Raw genomic sequence first — 15,525 nt, forward strand, 5'->3', positions numbered from 1 at the left:
TTTTTGGTTTTTTTGTTTTGTTTTGTTTTATGCTGGAGGCTCTCCTATGGCTCTGCATTACAGCCACAATAAAACCATGTAAGCATTACTGTTTCTTTGCTTTACTCTTTGCTTTACCTTTTGGGCCCCAAGTCTATTATCTGCAGTAAAATTGGCTGCTTTGATCTTGAAGGTATGTGGATTTGTATATTCTTGAACTTGCAGAATGTAAGTTGGAAACAAATACCATCATTGTCAAAAGGCACCAACTACATGATGTAAGGCAGCAGAAATACAGCCCTAGTGCTTAAATTATTTGATTAAATTCTCTCAGAAAAATAGTTTTGAGAACGGAGGACCCTGTATTCAGGGGCTGATGGATGCTCAAACACACTTACTAAAAGTCAGAGTGGGAATTTAAATACAGATAATTGTTAAAGTATAGTGCAGTTATATTATCATAACTTAATACTTAAAACCACTCAAGATGGCATTTCAAGCATTTGAAGGTAAATGCCTCATTAACAGATTGCTGCTTTTATAGTATGAGTCACTAAGAACTTCTGTTATGATCATAAAAGCACATTGAAAGACATCAAAAAAAAATCTATCCTGCACAAAGTGCTGTAGCACTTGAAAAAAAAAATCAAATACCAAATGCTACATTTTTTTCTGGTTAAAGACTGTACATTCTAACAGTTTTCAGAACAGTATCTGCACACTAAACATGTTCTGTATTTATTACCAAACAACAAGGATATTAAAAGTCACAAAAATTCCGATAGGCATTCTGCTTCTCTGTTAGAAATGATCAGAGTTCATAAATCTTACAGGATTGAAAAGATCAGGGCTTGTAACACTACATGGAAGCTAAGACTTTGTTTTCTTCTTGCTGTTGTTCAGAGGTGTGTGGCATAAGGACCACACAGACACCAGGGTTCTTTTAGGATCAGTGACTGCTACTTCTTTATTGATAATATAATTTCAACTCTTACTTCAACTCCTTTACTGAGGACAGGCTCCCTTCTTATACCATTCGCTCAACAGCAGTACATTTCCACTAACTATTCATTGGTCAAACAACTTTGCCCATCAACAGCAAACACCCAACAACTTTCATCTCTTAACAGTCAGAGACAAGCAAGGTGTCTCCTGAATTGAGTCGAATGTTATCACCAACCATGGGGCTTGTTGACCTCCATGGCCACACTCCCACAGAGGTGAGGAGTCTGTCACCTTTTCCCACTCCTTTGAGAAGGCAGGTAGAATGCCATGTATTAAAAAAAAAAAAAAAAAAAAAAAAAAAAAAAAAACCCTCACCACTTCAAAATTTTCTGTCCTAGTACCCTAGCAGCATGATTTCTATGGGGCTGTCGCTGGTAGCATTTATCATTATGAAGATAATGGTGAAACTGAAAGCTACGTGAGAGATAGAGACTATGTACACTGAATCTCCTCTATGCCAAGTTATTCTGCATGAGGACCAAGCAGGGGGCCAGATACTGGACTCTTTCAGACTATATAGTATTTAAAGAATTTAATCCAATTTATCATAACACAGCTCATGACCATCACAAAACTTCCCAATACTTAATTTCTGTTTTAACCTACAGATGGAAAAACACAGTACATCTTGACTCCCTGAGTACTGAGTTTGCCTGAGTACATACTTCAGTATTCTGCCCAGTATTTTGTGACCAGAATATGAAAACCTGCTCCGGAAGAACACAGCAGGCCAAGGGTGCACTGAAAAACCAGCTCTTCTGCTGCACAGGGCTGAAATGTAAAGCTTTCTCTCAGCCAGGGACTGAGAACTTCAAAATACTCTCTTGTCCTCCTGTGATCAAACTAGGATTATTTCTGTACCTCAGGAACCTGCTTCTCAATCCCCTGGATTGGATTTTGTTCTTGATATTCAAGATTTCTAGCTAGACTGAACATTTTGCAGAGTGTCAATTTATTTCCAGCTAGTAGAGGCTCTGAGAATAGCATATTGCAAAATTCATTAATGTTTGCTTTTAAGGATGTGGCATACTCTCCAAGTAGCGGAAAACTAGTGTTGCATAGCTGCAGAGATCTATTTCAAATTACATTTTTACATCTCAGAAGTTCAAAAATTAACAAGGAAGAGAGAAACAAAAGGAAAGCGAGTATAAGATTTGAAGACTTCCAGTGAAGGCAAGGTGGTTCCCCAAAAGCTGACAAGCTAATTAAGAAATTGCTAGTCCTATTCAAATACACAATGTATACAAGTAATGCTCTGCTACATCATAAATTTTTCTGCTTATTTCCACTTCAAGCCATAGGCATTTTCTCCTTCTTGAGCAGGCAGACTCAAGAATCAGAAGTCATCCCATTGTGATATATGGAGTAATAATTCATGTCAAGAAGATGTTGATGTTAATAAAGAAGGGGGAGATGTGGGAGTGTGGCCATGGGGTTGAAAATTGAAGTCAAGGTGTGGGACTCTGCTACTAAAAACGACAAGATTGCAGTGGGATTGCTCGGCAACTGGCGAGCAGTCTCTGAGGCCTTAAAGAGCCATGGGGGACCAGAGTCAGAAACGTGGGGTTTGCCAGACAGTGAGGGAGCTGTGGGTTCTTTTACTGATCCGACTGCTACACCATCGGCCCGTCCGCTGCTACAGACGCCCCCTGGTGACCTGGACGTACCTTTTGACCCAGGCCCTATTGGCCTTGAAAAGGAGATGGATACATTTCCCTTCGATCCGGGAAAAATAGGATACATAAGGCCCAAAGGCCGAGTTGCTTAATCTAAAGCGAGACATACTGTTCCCACGACTAGCCCTGGAATTCTCCAGTGTTTGTAATCAAGAGAAGGAAAGGAAAACGGAGACTGTTATATGATTTGAGAAAAATTAATGAAGTTATGGAAGATGTGGGAGCACTTCAACCAGGATATTAGCAACTCCAACTGTGCTCCCCCAGTCATGGACATTAGTAGTAATAGACTTAAAGGATTGTTTGTTAAACACTTGCCTTTTAAAACTTTGCCATGTTTATGTTTCAATTGATACCTTTTCTGATTGTACATACGTATAGGCATACTTGGGTTTAGTATGTAAAAGCAGTGTTCTGTATATTTAGAAAGTTTGATGTTAGTGTGTGTGCGTTGGTAGAGCGTAGACTCCCCGCGCAGCCAGCACTGTTTACTTGCCTTTTATAAATATTACTAAATTCAGATTGAGTTGTATCTTCATTTATTACACCATGAATGATCAGTGGCCTGAAGAAAAGCATGTTCTTTAATACCATGTCAGAGACAGCCTAGCAAGTCTATCTTTGGAGAGCAGAAGCAACTGACTTTGCTTGTAAAGTCACAAAAATTCTCAAAATTTTTCATTTTTTCAAAATTTTTTCATTTCTACCTATCTTGTCCTGCTTCCTACATTAAACAGGAGGAATGCAACAGAATTATAAAAGGCAATTACAAAAAACAGTGTTCACCACATTAAAAAAATAAAATAAAATACTTGCACATCAGCAGCTCACTTCTGAAAACTACAGGCCAGATTTTAAAACATGATTTTCACTATTTATGGAGTTAACTCTGAGTAAATCACAGATGCTATTTCAGATTTCCAGACCCACCTCTTGTAATTTGAAAGTTTAAAAACTGGACAAACAGCAGTTTGATTAACAGTCACTTTTCTGCTACAGCTTGGATGAGCATATAAAGATACTGGTTAATAGTGATAAAATATGTATGGAAGAGCTTTCAACTGAATTACCTCCTTGCTGTTCTATAGCACTCTTTTTCTAGGTAACCTCCTCTTTCCCCAATGCAGTCCAGGTGACCATACCCTTCTGCATTAATGAAAACTTAAAACTGCAATCTTGTAAGTGCAAGAATTAAAAAACAAGAAAATACCACAGATACCCTCCAATTAATGCCTAACTAATATTTCATTACACTATACAACAGCTGTAAAGTACATGTCCACCTTAATTATAAATAATTTAGTTTTGATAAATTACATTAGATGAAAATTTAATATTGGAGCTATTAGAACTGGTTCATTTACCATAACATCTCATTTACAGAGCAAGTCATTTGCATGGGGTCTGGTATACAGCTTGCAAAGACAGACATATAAATGAAGACAATATTTAAGAGTCAAATTCAGCTCAACATCAAGTATACCAACTTTTTTTTTCTTACACGTAAGACAGGCATGTGACTAAAAGGAGAGACTATCTGTTGAGCAAAAAAAAAAAAAAAAAAAAAAGGCTATGTAAATTCAAGTATAGCTAAGCTAAAGAAAACAAACAAAATGCAAAACGAAATAAGAGGTATTAAAAAAGCTCACTCTCTTCCAGATGAGCATCAAGTACTGACACAATGAAAGCACAATCTCAGATAAAGCATTTAGAGCAACACTGCAACTTTATGCCAGAAACAAATGCCTGTAGCATAATATTAACATATTGCTAAACCCCTGTGTTGTGGTTTAACCCGGCCGGCAGCTAAACACCACGCAGCCATTCGCTCACCCTCCCCCTCCCTTTCTGGGATGGGGGAGAGAAATGGAAAGTGAAGCCCGTGAGTTGAGATAAAGACAGTTTAATAAGACAGGAAAATAATAATAATAATAATACAATGGTGATAATAGTACTACTACTACTAATATGTACAAACAAGTGATGCACAATGCAATTGCTCATCACCCGCTGACCGATGCCCAGCCTAACCCCGAGCAGTCCGGTCCCCCTCCCCCGGCTAGCCACCCCTATATATTGTTTAGCATGATGTCAGATGGTATGGAATACCTCTTTGGCTAGTTTGGGTCACCTGTCCTGGGTCTGTCCCCTCCCAGCTCTTACTGCACCCCCAGCCTGCCCACTGGCAGGACAGAGCAAAAGGCTGAGATGTCCTTGGCTTGGTGTAAGCACTGCTCTGCAACAATTAAAACATCGGGGTGTTATCAGCACTCTTTTCATCCCAAGCCAAAACACAGCATTCCACCAGCCACTAGGAAGAAAATTCTGTTCTAGCTGAAACTGGGACACCCTGACACTTAGTAACATACATAGGTAGTTCAGACCACTGCTGGAGATGGACATATCCCGAATCTCAGTGTGGAACGTGTAACCCCCCTCAATGTTCTTCTGAATTCTTTCTCAGGAAGTTCCCCACTTGGTTTGCGATGTGAAAGCTTTCCCCTGCTTGATGTGCAAAGATACAATGCCCAGCTCCAGGCTGCAGTGTGAAAGGCCAGCAATAAGCTGAAGACTAAAACCTAAACATCACAGCAATGACTGAGGGGAAACTGAGCTCTTGCATCCTAAACACAATTAACATTGCATTGATTTTTTTTTTTTTTTTTTTTTATCCCTAATACATTCTTAATCTGATCCCAGATAAAAAAAAAAAAATTGTATGAGAAGTTGTCCAAGAGATAAAATCTCTGAAAACCAACAATTCGTTACTTCAAACCTGCAGATTTTATTATGTAGCTACAGAATCTTCAGAGTTACTAATGTGCGTTTTTATTGTTTTTAAATTTTTACTGAATTCTTGGTTGCTTAATGTTTGTCTTAAACTTGAACAAAATGTCGGCCAATTAAAGTGTTGTTTCTCATTTGTATAGCTTTTCCATATAAGTTGCACGCATCTCCTACACATCCTTACATTCCTCTGTTCATTCATAAAACACAACACTTGTATACTGATTAGGCAACACCAATTATAAGCCAGAGGGAAAGTGCAGCTATCCCCAATTCTCACTTATTTCTTAGTAGTCAAGGAAGACCTATGCTGTAGTGAGCATGGGAAAGAGATAACTACAACAGAAAGCTAAGTAATAGAGCCGGATTAATACTCCCCTGAAAGAAGGTAACCTCAACAGAAAAAAATAAATATAATGGTGTTGACATGCTTTTCTGTATCATATGGCTCATAGAAGTGATTCTGTTCTCATAAGACGATTACCCTGTGCGCATATATGATAATCAAGGGCACCATAAGGCACTTCAGTGGAGGTGCAACACCATTCAGCAGGCCATTTGCCAGAGAACTACTCTGTATTATCTGAGTGTGTGGGGAGACAAAACAAAAAACACTAGAAAACAAAACTATGCCTCTAGCAAATACTGATGGCTTTGACTAAGACTTAACAATATATGTATGCATTCAGATACACAGCTGTAACTACTGTCATATACCTGACTAAAAACAAACTATTACCAAATGCGTGTAGAAAATGTTCTATATTTCTCATCAGCAAACAACTATTTAAATGAATTAGTCATTTACACTGAGCAACTATGAATACCTTATTCACTCAAGGGGAAAGGCATACTTTGTTGCATGCTCTGCAGGCTGTTACATTTGGCATCTCAAGGAAGTGGTCTTGTAACACCAGCCTAGGGGAAAAAAATCTCCTAGAAACTAGTCCTCACTGAAATTGTCAATATTCAGCAAATGCCATTTGACTGATATGTCTGCAGGATACTGTACAAAAGCCAGATTCTTATCGTAAAATGGTGAAATTAGCACAGTGCATCTCTACTAGCACAGAAGTTAGCGACAAAAAGATCACTGTGTGATCTTTTGTGTCACAAAAGAAAGCTTATGAGAACTTTTTTTCTGCGCTGGTGATTCAAATCACTCTTACACAGAGAAGACAGAATAGTGCAGATTGAAAAATGTGCAAGACTTTTGTAGTTCTGACATACAAAGTACATATTGTATGTGTGTCTTCTGCTGATACAGTTCAGCTCTGAAATGTAACGAACTGCTTAAAACATCTTAGTACTGTCCAGAGCTTTTAAATGCATCTATAAGGCAGAAAAAACCTTCTGACTGGGCTAGCGTTATATAAACATGTACATAGTAACAGAGCAAGGCAAAAAAGAACCAGATATTACAAGGATTATAACTCATGATGATCTTGGGGGAAAAAAAAATAGTCATAACCGAAAATGTTAGTATTGATATAAAGTTCATAATAGGTGTGTTCACCTCAGAATGTATGAAGTGTCTAAATACAACCATTTATATCATAAGCACTCCACCTTCTGAATTCTAATTAAGCTTGCCACTCATGCATATATAAAAATGTACATGAACATATGGGGGCTGTGGTACAGACATATTTGTCACATGTGATGATCTCAACCAAATGAAAAGTCTTTCCCTTTACCAGGCACGTGAAACATACTTCCCCTATGCTTCTCCACCTATCACAGATAACATAATGAATGAATTTGGTTGCACTGATACATATTACAATATGAACATTTTTTGTAAAATGCTCTGAGGTACTTCCAGTTGTCTGATAGGAATTACGAGGAATACACAGAAGGTGACACACATTTTTTTGTCTCCAATTTGGGATGCCCTAACATATTGCCTCTATTCCAAACCTCTGTTTAGATCGTATTTCACTGTCTTAAGTTCCTACATATTTTAGTATAGCTTTAGATAGATAACAGGCAGACACAGATGACAAATATATATTACAATGGTCACACAAGAGAAATTTCATACTGAATAAAGTAGACATCTCATTTTGATTAGTACTTGGAGCTGTCTAGGTCCAAAAAAAATACTAAAAGTCCTCCATTTTCTGTGCAATTTTTATCACTTATACGGCTGAGAATGAGATTTATTTTTTTTTAATGTTTGACAGTTTTGTTTAGGCAGAACAAAACTTTGAGGAAACAAAGATGTTACACCGGGAAAAAAAGATATTTCTTTTTTTGAAGTTGAATTTCAGAAGACATACTGAAATATAATTTGTTTTTAAGACCCACTATTCCATAATGAGGGTGGGAGTACGGGCTTATCTTTTGCAGGTTAACAACCATTTGGCTAGTTGAGATCACCTCTGTGCTTTAGAGTTTAAATTCATATTAAAAAGTTAAACAATATGACTTGTTCATATTTCAATAAAAAATAAAAATAAAAAACACCTCAGACTAAACCCCTCATTATAAGTAGTCCTCAGACTGAAAATGTGGTCATTAAGGTCTGACTGCATTCTTTAGAGGTTCCATTGAGAGGTGACTAAAGCTCCAAGATTGCAATCCTGGAGAGAATCCAATCATAATGCATTTTTACTATCAATTTCCCCTCTCTATAAAACAGCCTGGTTGACCAAAGTCACAGCCTTCCTTCCAGCCACAGCCTCCTCAATGAGCACATTCTCCAATTCCAAGCCCCCTAAAAGGAGGTACTTTTTAACTGGCACAGGTACCCAAAAGCATACATACGTTGCTCTATCAGATTGCCAACTGAAGAAAGAAATTAAATGCCCTCAACCACTCCATCCATATCCTCCATTTGACAGACCCTTTTCCATACTGTGCTGCATCTAATATAGTCCTGTTCACCCAATCTTCCCAACCAGCCCATTCATCTCAAAGCCATTAACTCTTCTGACTTGTGCTTCCAGGCACCTGTGGGCAGTGAAAACACGAAGTCTCTGCTGAGCAAAGCGAATCCACCTCTTTTCCTGGAGTGAAGAAACAACTCAATGCCTGCAAGTGGGAGCCAAAATGTGACATGAGCCATCGCCCAACAGCAGAAATAAGCCATGCGATGCTTATTCAAGCCCACACAGTGACTCCGCAGTCATATGCTCTTCTCCAACAGACGTGCACTCACAGAAGTAACAGGCAGCGCATAATTTCTAAATCAAAGAACTCAAGCCTTATCAGAGTATGCAGCTTACGTATTTTGGAAACTATATGGCATAAGGAAATAATTTATTGACAGAACACAAATCTTCAAATATCTATGGGGCCCCTCATAATATCAAGACTCAGGCTGACAGCACAGCATAACTACACTGAACTGCCCTTTGATTGCTCTCCAGATACTCCAGTATGCTGGATATTTTCCAAGTAGTAATTAATAGAGTCAACACATTCCCAGTATTTGGTGTTGGCTCTGAGCTACATAAAATTGTTTCTCCTGAGAATACTGAAATGAAGCACACATGAAATCACACTGCACACTTTCAGATGTGGAAATTGTAGACTATTTGGTATGGATAATAAAATCTCATCAACCCTTATTCATACTGGATAACAACATCTATTTTCTGTCAGAGCCAGGAACATTTAAAAAGCATGCTGTCTTCTCCAATTACGAAAAAAGAAAGGACCTTTAACAAAACTTTACTTTAGAGCAGTACCAAAGTATTGTAGATAACACACTGGAAGCACCATGATGCAACATGAGCTCTCTATTCAGTTATCTACCGTCAAACACTGCAGAAGGAGTAAAAATCTGCAGTTTATATGGTGCTTACAGAATGGTTGTACTCACAGTAAAAATGAGGGCCAAACCCTGTGTTTATTTCTGGAAGATCTGCACATGAATGTTGTCAGAACCAATTTGTCTGGCTGTATGACTCGCCTCCAGCCTGTGTCACCACCTTGAAAGCTGAAAGGGTCATCGGAGCCAGCACACCCCTGTGGCATCCTGTCCTCAGAACTTGCTCACAGAGATATCAGTTAATGCCTGGTAACCAGACTTGCTTTCTCATTCCCACCACGCAAGAAGCCACAGCTTCACCAGAGTACTCAGTTTCAGCTGTTGAAGAGGTCTAGGACTCTGGTGTCCTCTCCAGAAGTGCTGTGCAAGCATTTCCATCGGTGCTTCCAATGCTATCCATACAAGATGCGCAGCCACGCAAGGTGTTACCAGATATTAATGTGATGATATCACATTACCAAGTCAGCCAGGAGAAGGCAATGCTGCAAGGGAAGGTCTGTAGCAGTTGTTGCACTACAGAGGTGATAAACACAAATGGAAAAGGGGCAACTGTAAAGAGAGGAATGCCTAAAAAGCTTTCAAGTGTGATTGCGTTTTAAGAGAAAAGTTTTTGTTTTTTTTTTCCTCATTTACAGCTTAGAAATGAACACTAGTTTGGTGCATACACAGCTTTTTCATATTCATACCAAACATAGCTCTTGCACGGGTGGCAGATATTATCAGATCCTAAGCATTAGCAGTTTGAGTGTCACATTTATCGAGTTGCTGTAGTTCTCTCAGCTTTCAAAATCAGACCCTTGGAGCATGATTTATTTAAACCTTTAAAAACATTGATGTCTAAGTGTTATTTTTCAGGTGCCTGAGTATCTCAGGGATAGCCCATGAAAGGAATATACAAGAAATTTTCCATGATCTTAAATTCACTTCACAAATATGGAAGGTTTTTAGAGTTCAGAGAAATAATACCATCATGCTAGGCTAGAGGGACTACTTGCTTCTGCAAGATCAAAATCTGAGCCTTCTACAATAGAAAATAATAGCATTTAAAAATATACACACATACATACATCCTCATCAGTTTGAGTCAAAGTAAATCATCTAGCTACTGGAAGTGATTCAAGCAAGGAAAAGCTGCCTTGCTGTGGGTAAATACACCTTTGCCTGATGCGCTTAGTCACATGATCTAAACTTTTGGGCAGACCTGTGCAGTGCCAGGAGTTGGACTTGATGATCCTTATGGGTCCCTTCCAACTTGGGATATTCTATGATTCTATGATATGTAAAAGAAATAAAGGTTTTTATTTCTCCTACTAATTGAATACAGGAAGTACATAATTTTCAAATCGGGCTTTCCTGTTCCAATACCAGATATCAAAACTGCATTATGCAGTCGTAATTACTTCCTCTTCATTATGTAGTTTATAGGTAAAGAGGGAGAGTAAGACCATTGTTTCCATGATGGTTAAAGAATAAGGACATTCGGCAGAAGAAGTGATGCTGATAGGCACAGACATGACTGCATCTTTGTTGAATTAGCCAAAAAACTGTGTATTGAGCTTTTACTAGCTTTATAGAAGTTCACAAAGGAGAGCATAAAGTATGGCAGCACACATTTAACCTGCCAGAAATTTGAACCAGAATGCATTTGAACCACCAAATTGAGTTTATAACCCGTAAGAACTCCACGGTCTCTATGAGATCTGAAAATAAAATGAACTAGAAACAGGAGGAGAAGGGAATGAACAGTGGCAGGTGGTGGAGAGGAACCAAATGCTAAATAATCAGGTTGGGCAGACAATCTTGAAGCAAGGAGAGCCAGAACGAGGGAAGAGGCAACCTTCCAAGTAAATTTAGATTACTTAGAAGTATACATGTGAAGTAATAAACTCATTTCTGCAGTAATTGGTGGCACTAAGGTGACAGGGAACATAACATTCCAAGGTACTGGACACAATTCTTGCAAAGAACAGTTTGGGTTGATTTCTCCTTAACTACCTTTAAATCCTTAAACAAGCTGACAATGCTAGCTGTGGAGGCATCCCTGTCCTCCTCTCCCACCCTAGAAAGTGATAAACAGTATTCACTCAATACAAAATGTGTATTTCTTACATATAAAAACGGAAAAAATTACACAGTCATGGTACCAACCAGCTCTTATGAAAGGGAACGAGGAAAACACAACAGACGCTACTTACATTCTGGTATTGCTGGTCTTGTTGATGATTACAGATTTTCCAGTTTGATCCACATTGTGATCCATTCCAAAGTAAGCTGCCACTCTGTGTACGAGCATCCTCTGATATGATGACATCTGAGGGAACTTTTTATAGTGATTACTAGTAAAAAGAAAGCAAATTACATTGATAATTACATTTCCCTCTGAGCTATAATTAAATGACAATAGCAATGCATTTCATAATTCAGTGGACAATAACTGAAAATTTCTCCTTTGTGTGTTCACACATAGATATTTGCTACAAGAAGGCAGACAAGAGAAAGCAATTGCATTTACAGTTTCTAAAAAGCACATTTCCACACACTACAAAGCTCACACATTATGCTATTGACTAGACATGTTGTATATGGGGAAGAACTCGGTCCCCACATACACACACACCCTGCACAAACAATCCCTCAACAGCTTTCTGCCCTTGTCCCAAAGATCAGGCACAGAGCAATGCTGGAGGGCACATACTCATTTTTCCTCTCTTTCTGTCAAAATGTTTATTTCCCAAGAGTGTAATTTCCTCCTCCTCTTCTATTCTGACTCTCTACTTTTTAAACCTGAAGAAACAGTTTATTAAAAACAGCATATGGTAGTAACCCTCCCTCCCTCCCCAATGTTTAGTTCTGTTTTCCAACATGCTAGAATAACATAGCACACAGGGAAACCTGCATGATAGCATATTTGATTATGTCTACTTAGAAATACCTGAGTGGTATCCTCTGCACTCAGAGCTTGACTAGTATTTTTGGACCCAAAAGAGTGGAGTGCCAGTAGAAGCCACTGAAAAATTTTGACACGAGGAAAAACAAAAGGTTCTCATTTACATCCACTGTATTTTAAGTAGACCAAATGTGTCAGGAAATAAAAGCCCGATCTTGCAACGTAACAGGGCTCAAGAGTGCTGGGGTCCATATGAGCATATCACTCACTCAGTTTGCACTTCTACACACACACGTGTGACTTTGTAACTGAGTGTGGAGCTCTACTTACTTGTTGTCACTAATAAAATCAATAATTTCCTGTTCCATTTTCAAGAGTATCATTCTGTCCCTGTCAAAAAGAAAATCAAAGAACTGTAGCATCAACTACCAATAACCATTGTAGATTAAAATATGAGTACATCAATATTTGTAAGGCAATTCTACAAGCATGGTCAGCCACCATGATTAAAAATGAAATGTGCTTTGCCCTTGGCACATCTTGAGAAGATTCCACTCTGCATTGCTGGAACTTCCCTGACATAAGCAACAGATTTAGCCCTTCCTTCCTTAGCATGGTCTGAGAGTGCTTCTAGCCACACAGGGCTGTGATCAGTGGGTTGCAGATAGCTCTGGTGCTTTATCACCATTGACCAACCTAGTTCTTGAAAGAAAAGAGATGCTGTCCACAGAAATTTTCAGCATTTTGTCAGACACACGTCTTTTCCTAGGCATTGACCATTAAGTGAGAAGAGTGGGCAAGCTAATCTAGTTAAAGGACACAATGGAGAACAACACCTTTGAACTATGACTCCCAGGAGGCAATGTTGCTCTCATTCCAAATACTGTTTTCAACTGGAAGTTCTCAGATGTTCCTTCTTTTCCTCCTTCTCCTGAAGAAGGCATGCAAAATTTTCCCCTGCATAGTCCCACACCTACAATTCAGCTTGACAGAGTCCAACACTCCTTAGCGCTTTTGAAGTTTTTAATGTTGTGCAGATAAAACAATTCAAGGACTTTATTATCTATACAAAAGGTTACACAACCTATTAGGTAACTAATTATTCATAGTTTTCCTTAATTGCAGTATTATATGGTATCTACTTAACAGATTCAATTGATTGAACATTTAAAGCACAAAGTATAAAAATGTAACAGATTCTTCCTTAGACATTTAGAGGTAAATTTAATTTTGTTATGAACTAACTGTTCCAAATAAAAATTGGAAATACCAAAAGCAGAATTCAGCACTATGCACCCAGTATTAATTGTGTACAGCATTGCCAGAAGAAAGCTACTTTATACTCACGTACAAGTCTTCAATTGTAATGACTATACTACGGCTAAAATCATGTAGGGGCTTTATGCAAGAAGTTAAGGACAAAGACCAGATGTCAAAAAGTGAAATTAGAAGATAAATTAGAAGGGGAGTAGGAATCAGTGACTTCTTATAGCTTTTTGCTCAGCTAAAAACCTACCTCCTTTACATTTTCCCTCATAACCATCTCCAGAACTAAAAAAACATGGTGTACAGTTTACAGGATTCAGTTTATAGGATTTCTGAGAATGTCAGCTATAATTTCAAGAGTACCAGCTCTAATGCAGAAAATACCTACCTGGGGTTATTCTTTAACGTATTAATGAGAAACTCATGCAAATCTATGCCTGTTGAGTCTGTATACTCTTGACTGAAATCTGAAAAATAAAAACAAACACCCCCCACTCGTTTATTTTATTTCAACGGTTATGATTAAGCTACACTGTAAACCAAATTTCATTTTCCAGTGACAATCTGTGAGCATATGTGGAGTTTACACATTCATCTGGAGTTCAGGTGAAAAAAAACCTACTCTTGGAAGCATTGGGTGGATATAGTGTTTCACAGAGAATGCAGAACCAAAACTAGACACTGAAGGAAAGTGTTGGTTATTTGAAAATCATGAGGTATCTTCAGTGCCAATCAAGACCCTTCCATGCTTTTCTTTTAAACTTTGAAGTTTAAAAATAGTTTTATCCATTGATACATCTTTGCATCACTTAATATACGCTATACACGCAGAAAATGAAGCATTATGCCAGTGGGAATTTTATTAGCATTAACAGACTGAAAACCCAGTGATGCCTAAGAGTGGGCAGGTAATGGTGATGCATGACAGCAGTTAGAATTAATTTTTCAGTACTGTCGTACTGCCTGACTCAAAGGCGTGCGCAGATCTTCAAGCTGGCATGAACTGTGAGTGCTCCATTGAAGCCAAATGACAATTCACACCAACTGCAGATCCGCAGCCAGGTAGGCAATGATTATTTTTAGAGATTACGTTGCAACCCAGTACCACTGACAAATAAAAATACATTTTTTTAACACTGTATTTAGATACAAAAATCAAACAAGTCATAGAAGGTGGTAATAGATAACAGATAACTAATAGTAAACGGCAGTACAGATTAAAGGTCACAGGTGGATTTCCTTACATCATTTAAGAGAAATTCTAAAAGATAGAGGAGCAATACTGAAGAGGATTACTCTGCTGTCTATATTGTACAAATGACTTGTCAGTGTATTATCATCAACAGGGAAAAGTATTAGTCTTACACTTATATAATCACACCTTTACGCATATATGTTCACACTACTGTGATTAAGGGTTCAGAAGAATTATTTTTACATGAAAATATGTATATATAACATCCACATCAAAATAGTTTGGACGGTTTCTCACTTTCAAAGCCCAGCATTTGTATGAAAAACACTCATGCATACACATTTCATGTTCTGAATTGTCTCAATTCATGAATACATTAATGTTGTGTATTTATGCACATAAAGAAATGCATGCTTGTTAAAGTAATTATAACAATTTAAATATTTCAAGTTCACCTTTTGATAACATTCTGATCTTGTTTTTTTCACTGTTTTTATCTTTTTCTTTATTTTTATCCTTTTCTTTTTCTTTCTCATTGTCATCTTTACTAGTTTTGTCTTCTTGCAAACTAGGAAAACTTGAAAGTTGTAGTTGTATTGATTCCTGTTGGGAGGAAGAAGAAAAAGATAATTCATGGCCAGATTCAGTACAGTTCCCATGACTGTGTAGATTTGCATTAAACTGTGCATGACTAGAAAAGCTAAAGCCAGATACATTTCTTTCCTTTTTTTTTTTTCCCCCTCCAGGAGAATAATGACATCTTAGAGGCCAAATTCTTATAGTAGGTGCATTTCTTTCCTATTGTTTGCAATCTATAAGCTTTTATTCTACTTATGTTAGAGGTACATTATTCTCCACTTTAATAACTCTCCTCCAAGAATTGCTAGAACAGTAAAATGCATTTCATATGGGCTTTAAGTAATTCTAAAATTTAACATCTATTAAATACATG

At 37.9% G+C, this 15,525-nt stretch overlaps 1 protein-coding gene across 43 annotated transcripts in view; it reads right to left on the reverse strand.

The window, feature by feature from the left end:
• Window positions 1-15,525, reverse strand: part of ARPP21 (cAMP regulated phosphoprotein 21) — a 204,612-nt gene that overhangs the window by 85,352 nt on the left and 103,735 nt on the right. For all 43 annotated transcript variants that reach the window (XM_068670687.1, XM_068670692.1, XM_068670689.1 and 40 more), the window contains 4 exons: window positions 15,029-15,176; window positions 13,767-13,845; window positions 12,443-12,502; window positions 11,421-11,561 (listed from right to left, as the gene is read on the reverse strand). In XM_068670687.1, the coding sequence (XP_068526788.1) occupies window positions 11,421-11,561; window positions 12,443-12,502; window positions 13,767-13,845; window positions 15,029-15,176 (428 nt within the window). The remainder of the gene's footprint in view (window positions 1-11,420; window positions 11,562-12,442; window positions 12,503-13,766; window positions 13,846-15,028; window positions 15,177-15,525) is intronic.

The sequence above is a fragment of the Anas acuta genome, chromosome 2 (genome assembly GCF_963932015.1).
Source record: "Anas acuta chromosome 2, bAnaAcu1.1, whole genome shotgun sequence".
Taxonomy (NCBI): Eukaryota; Metazoa; Chordata; class Aves; order Anseriformes; family Anatidae; genus Anas; species Anas acuta.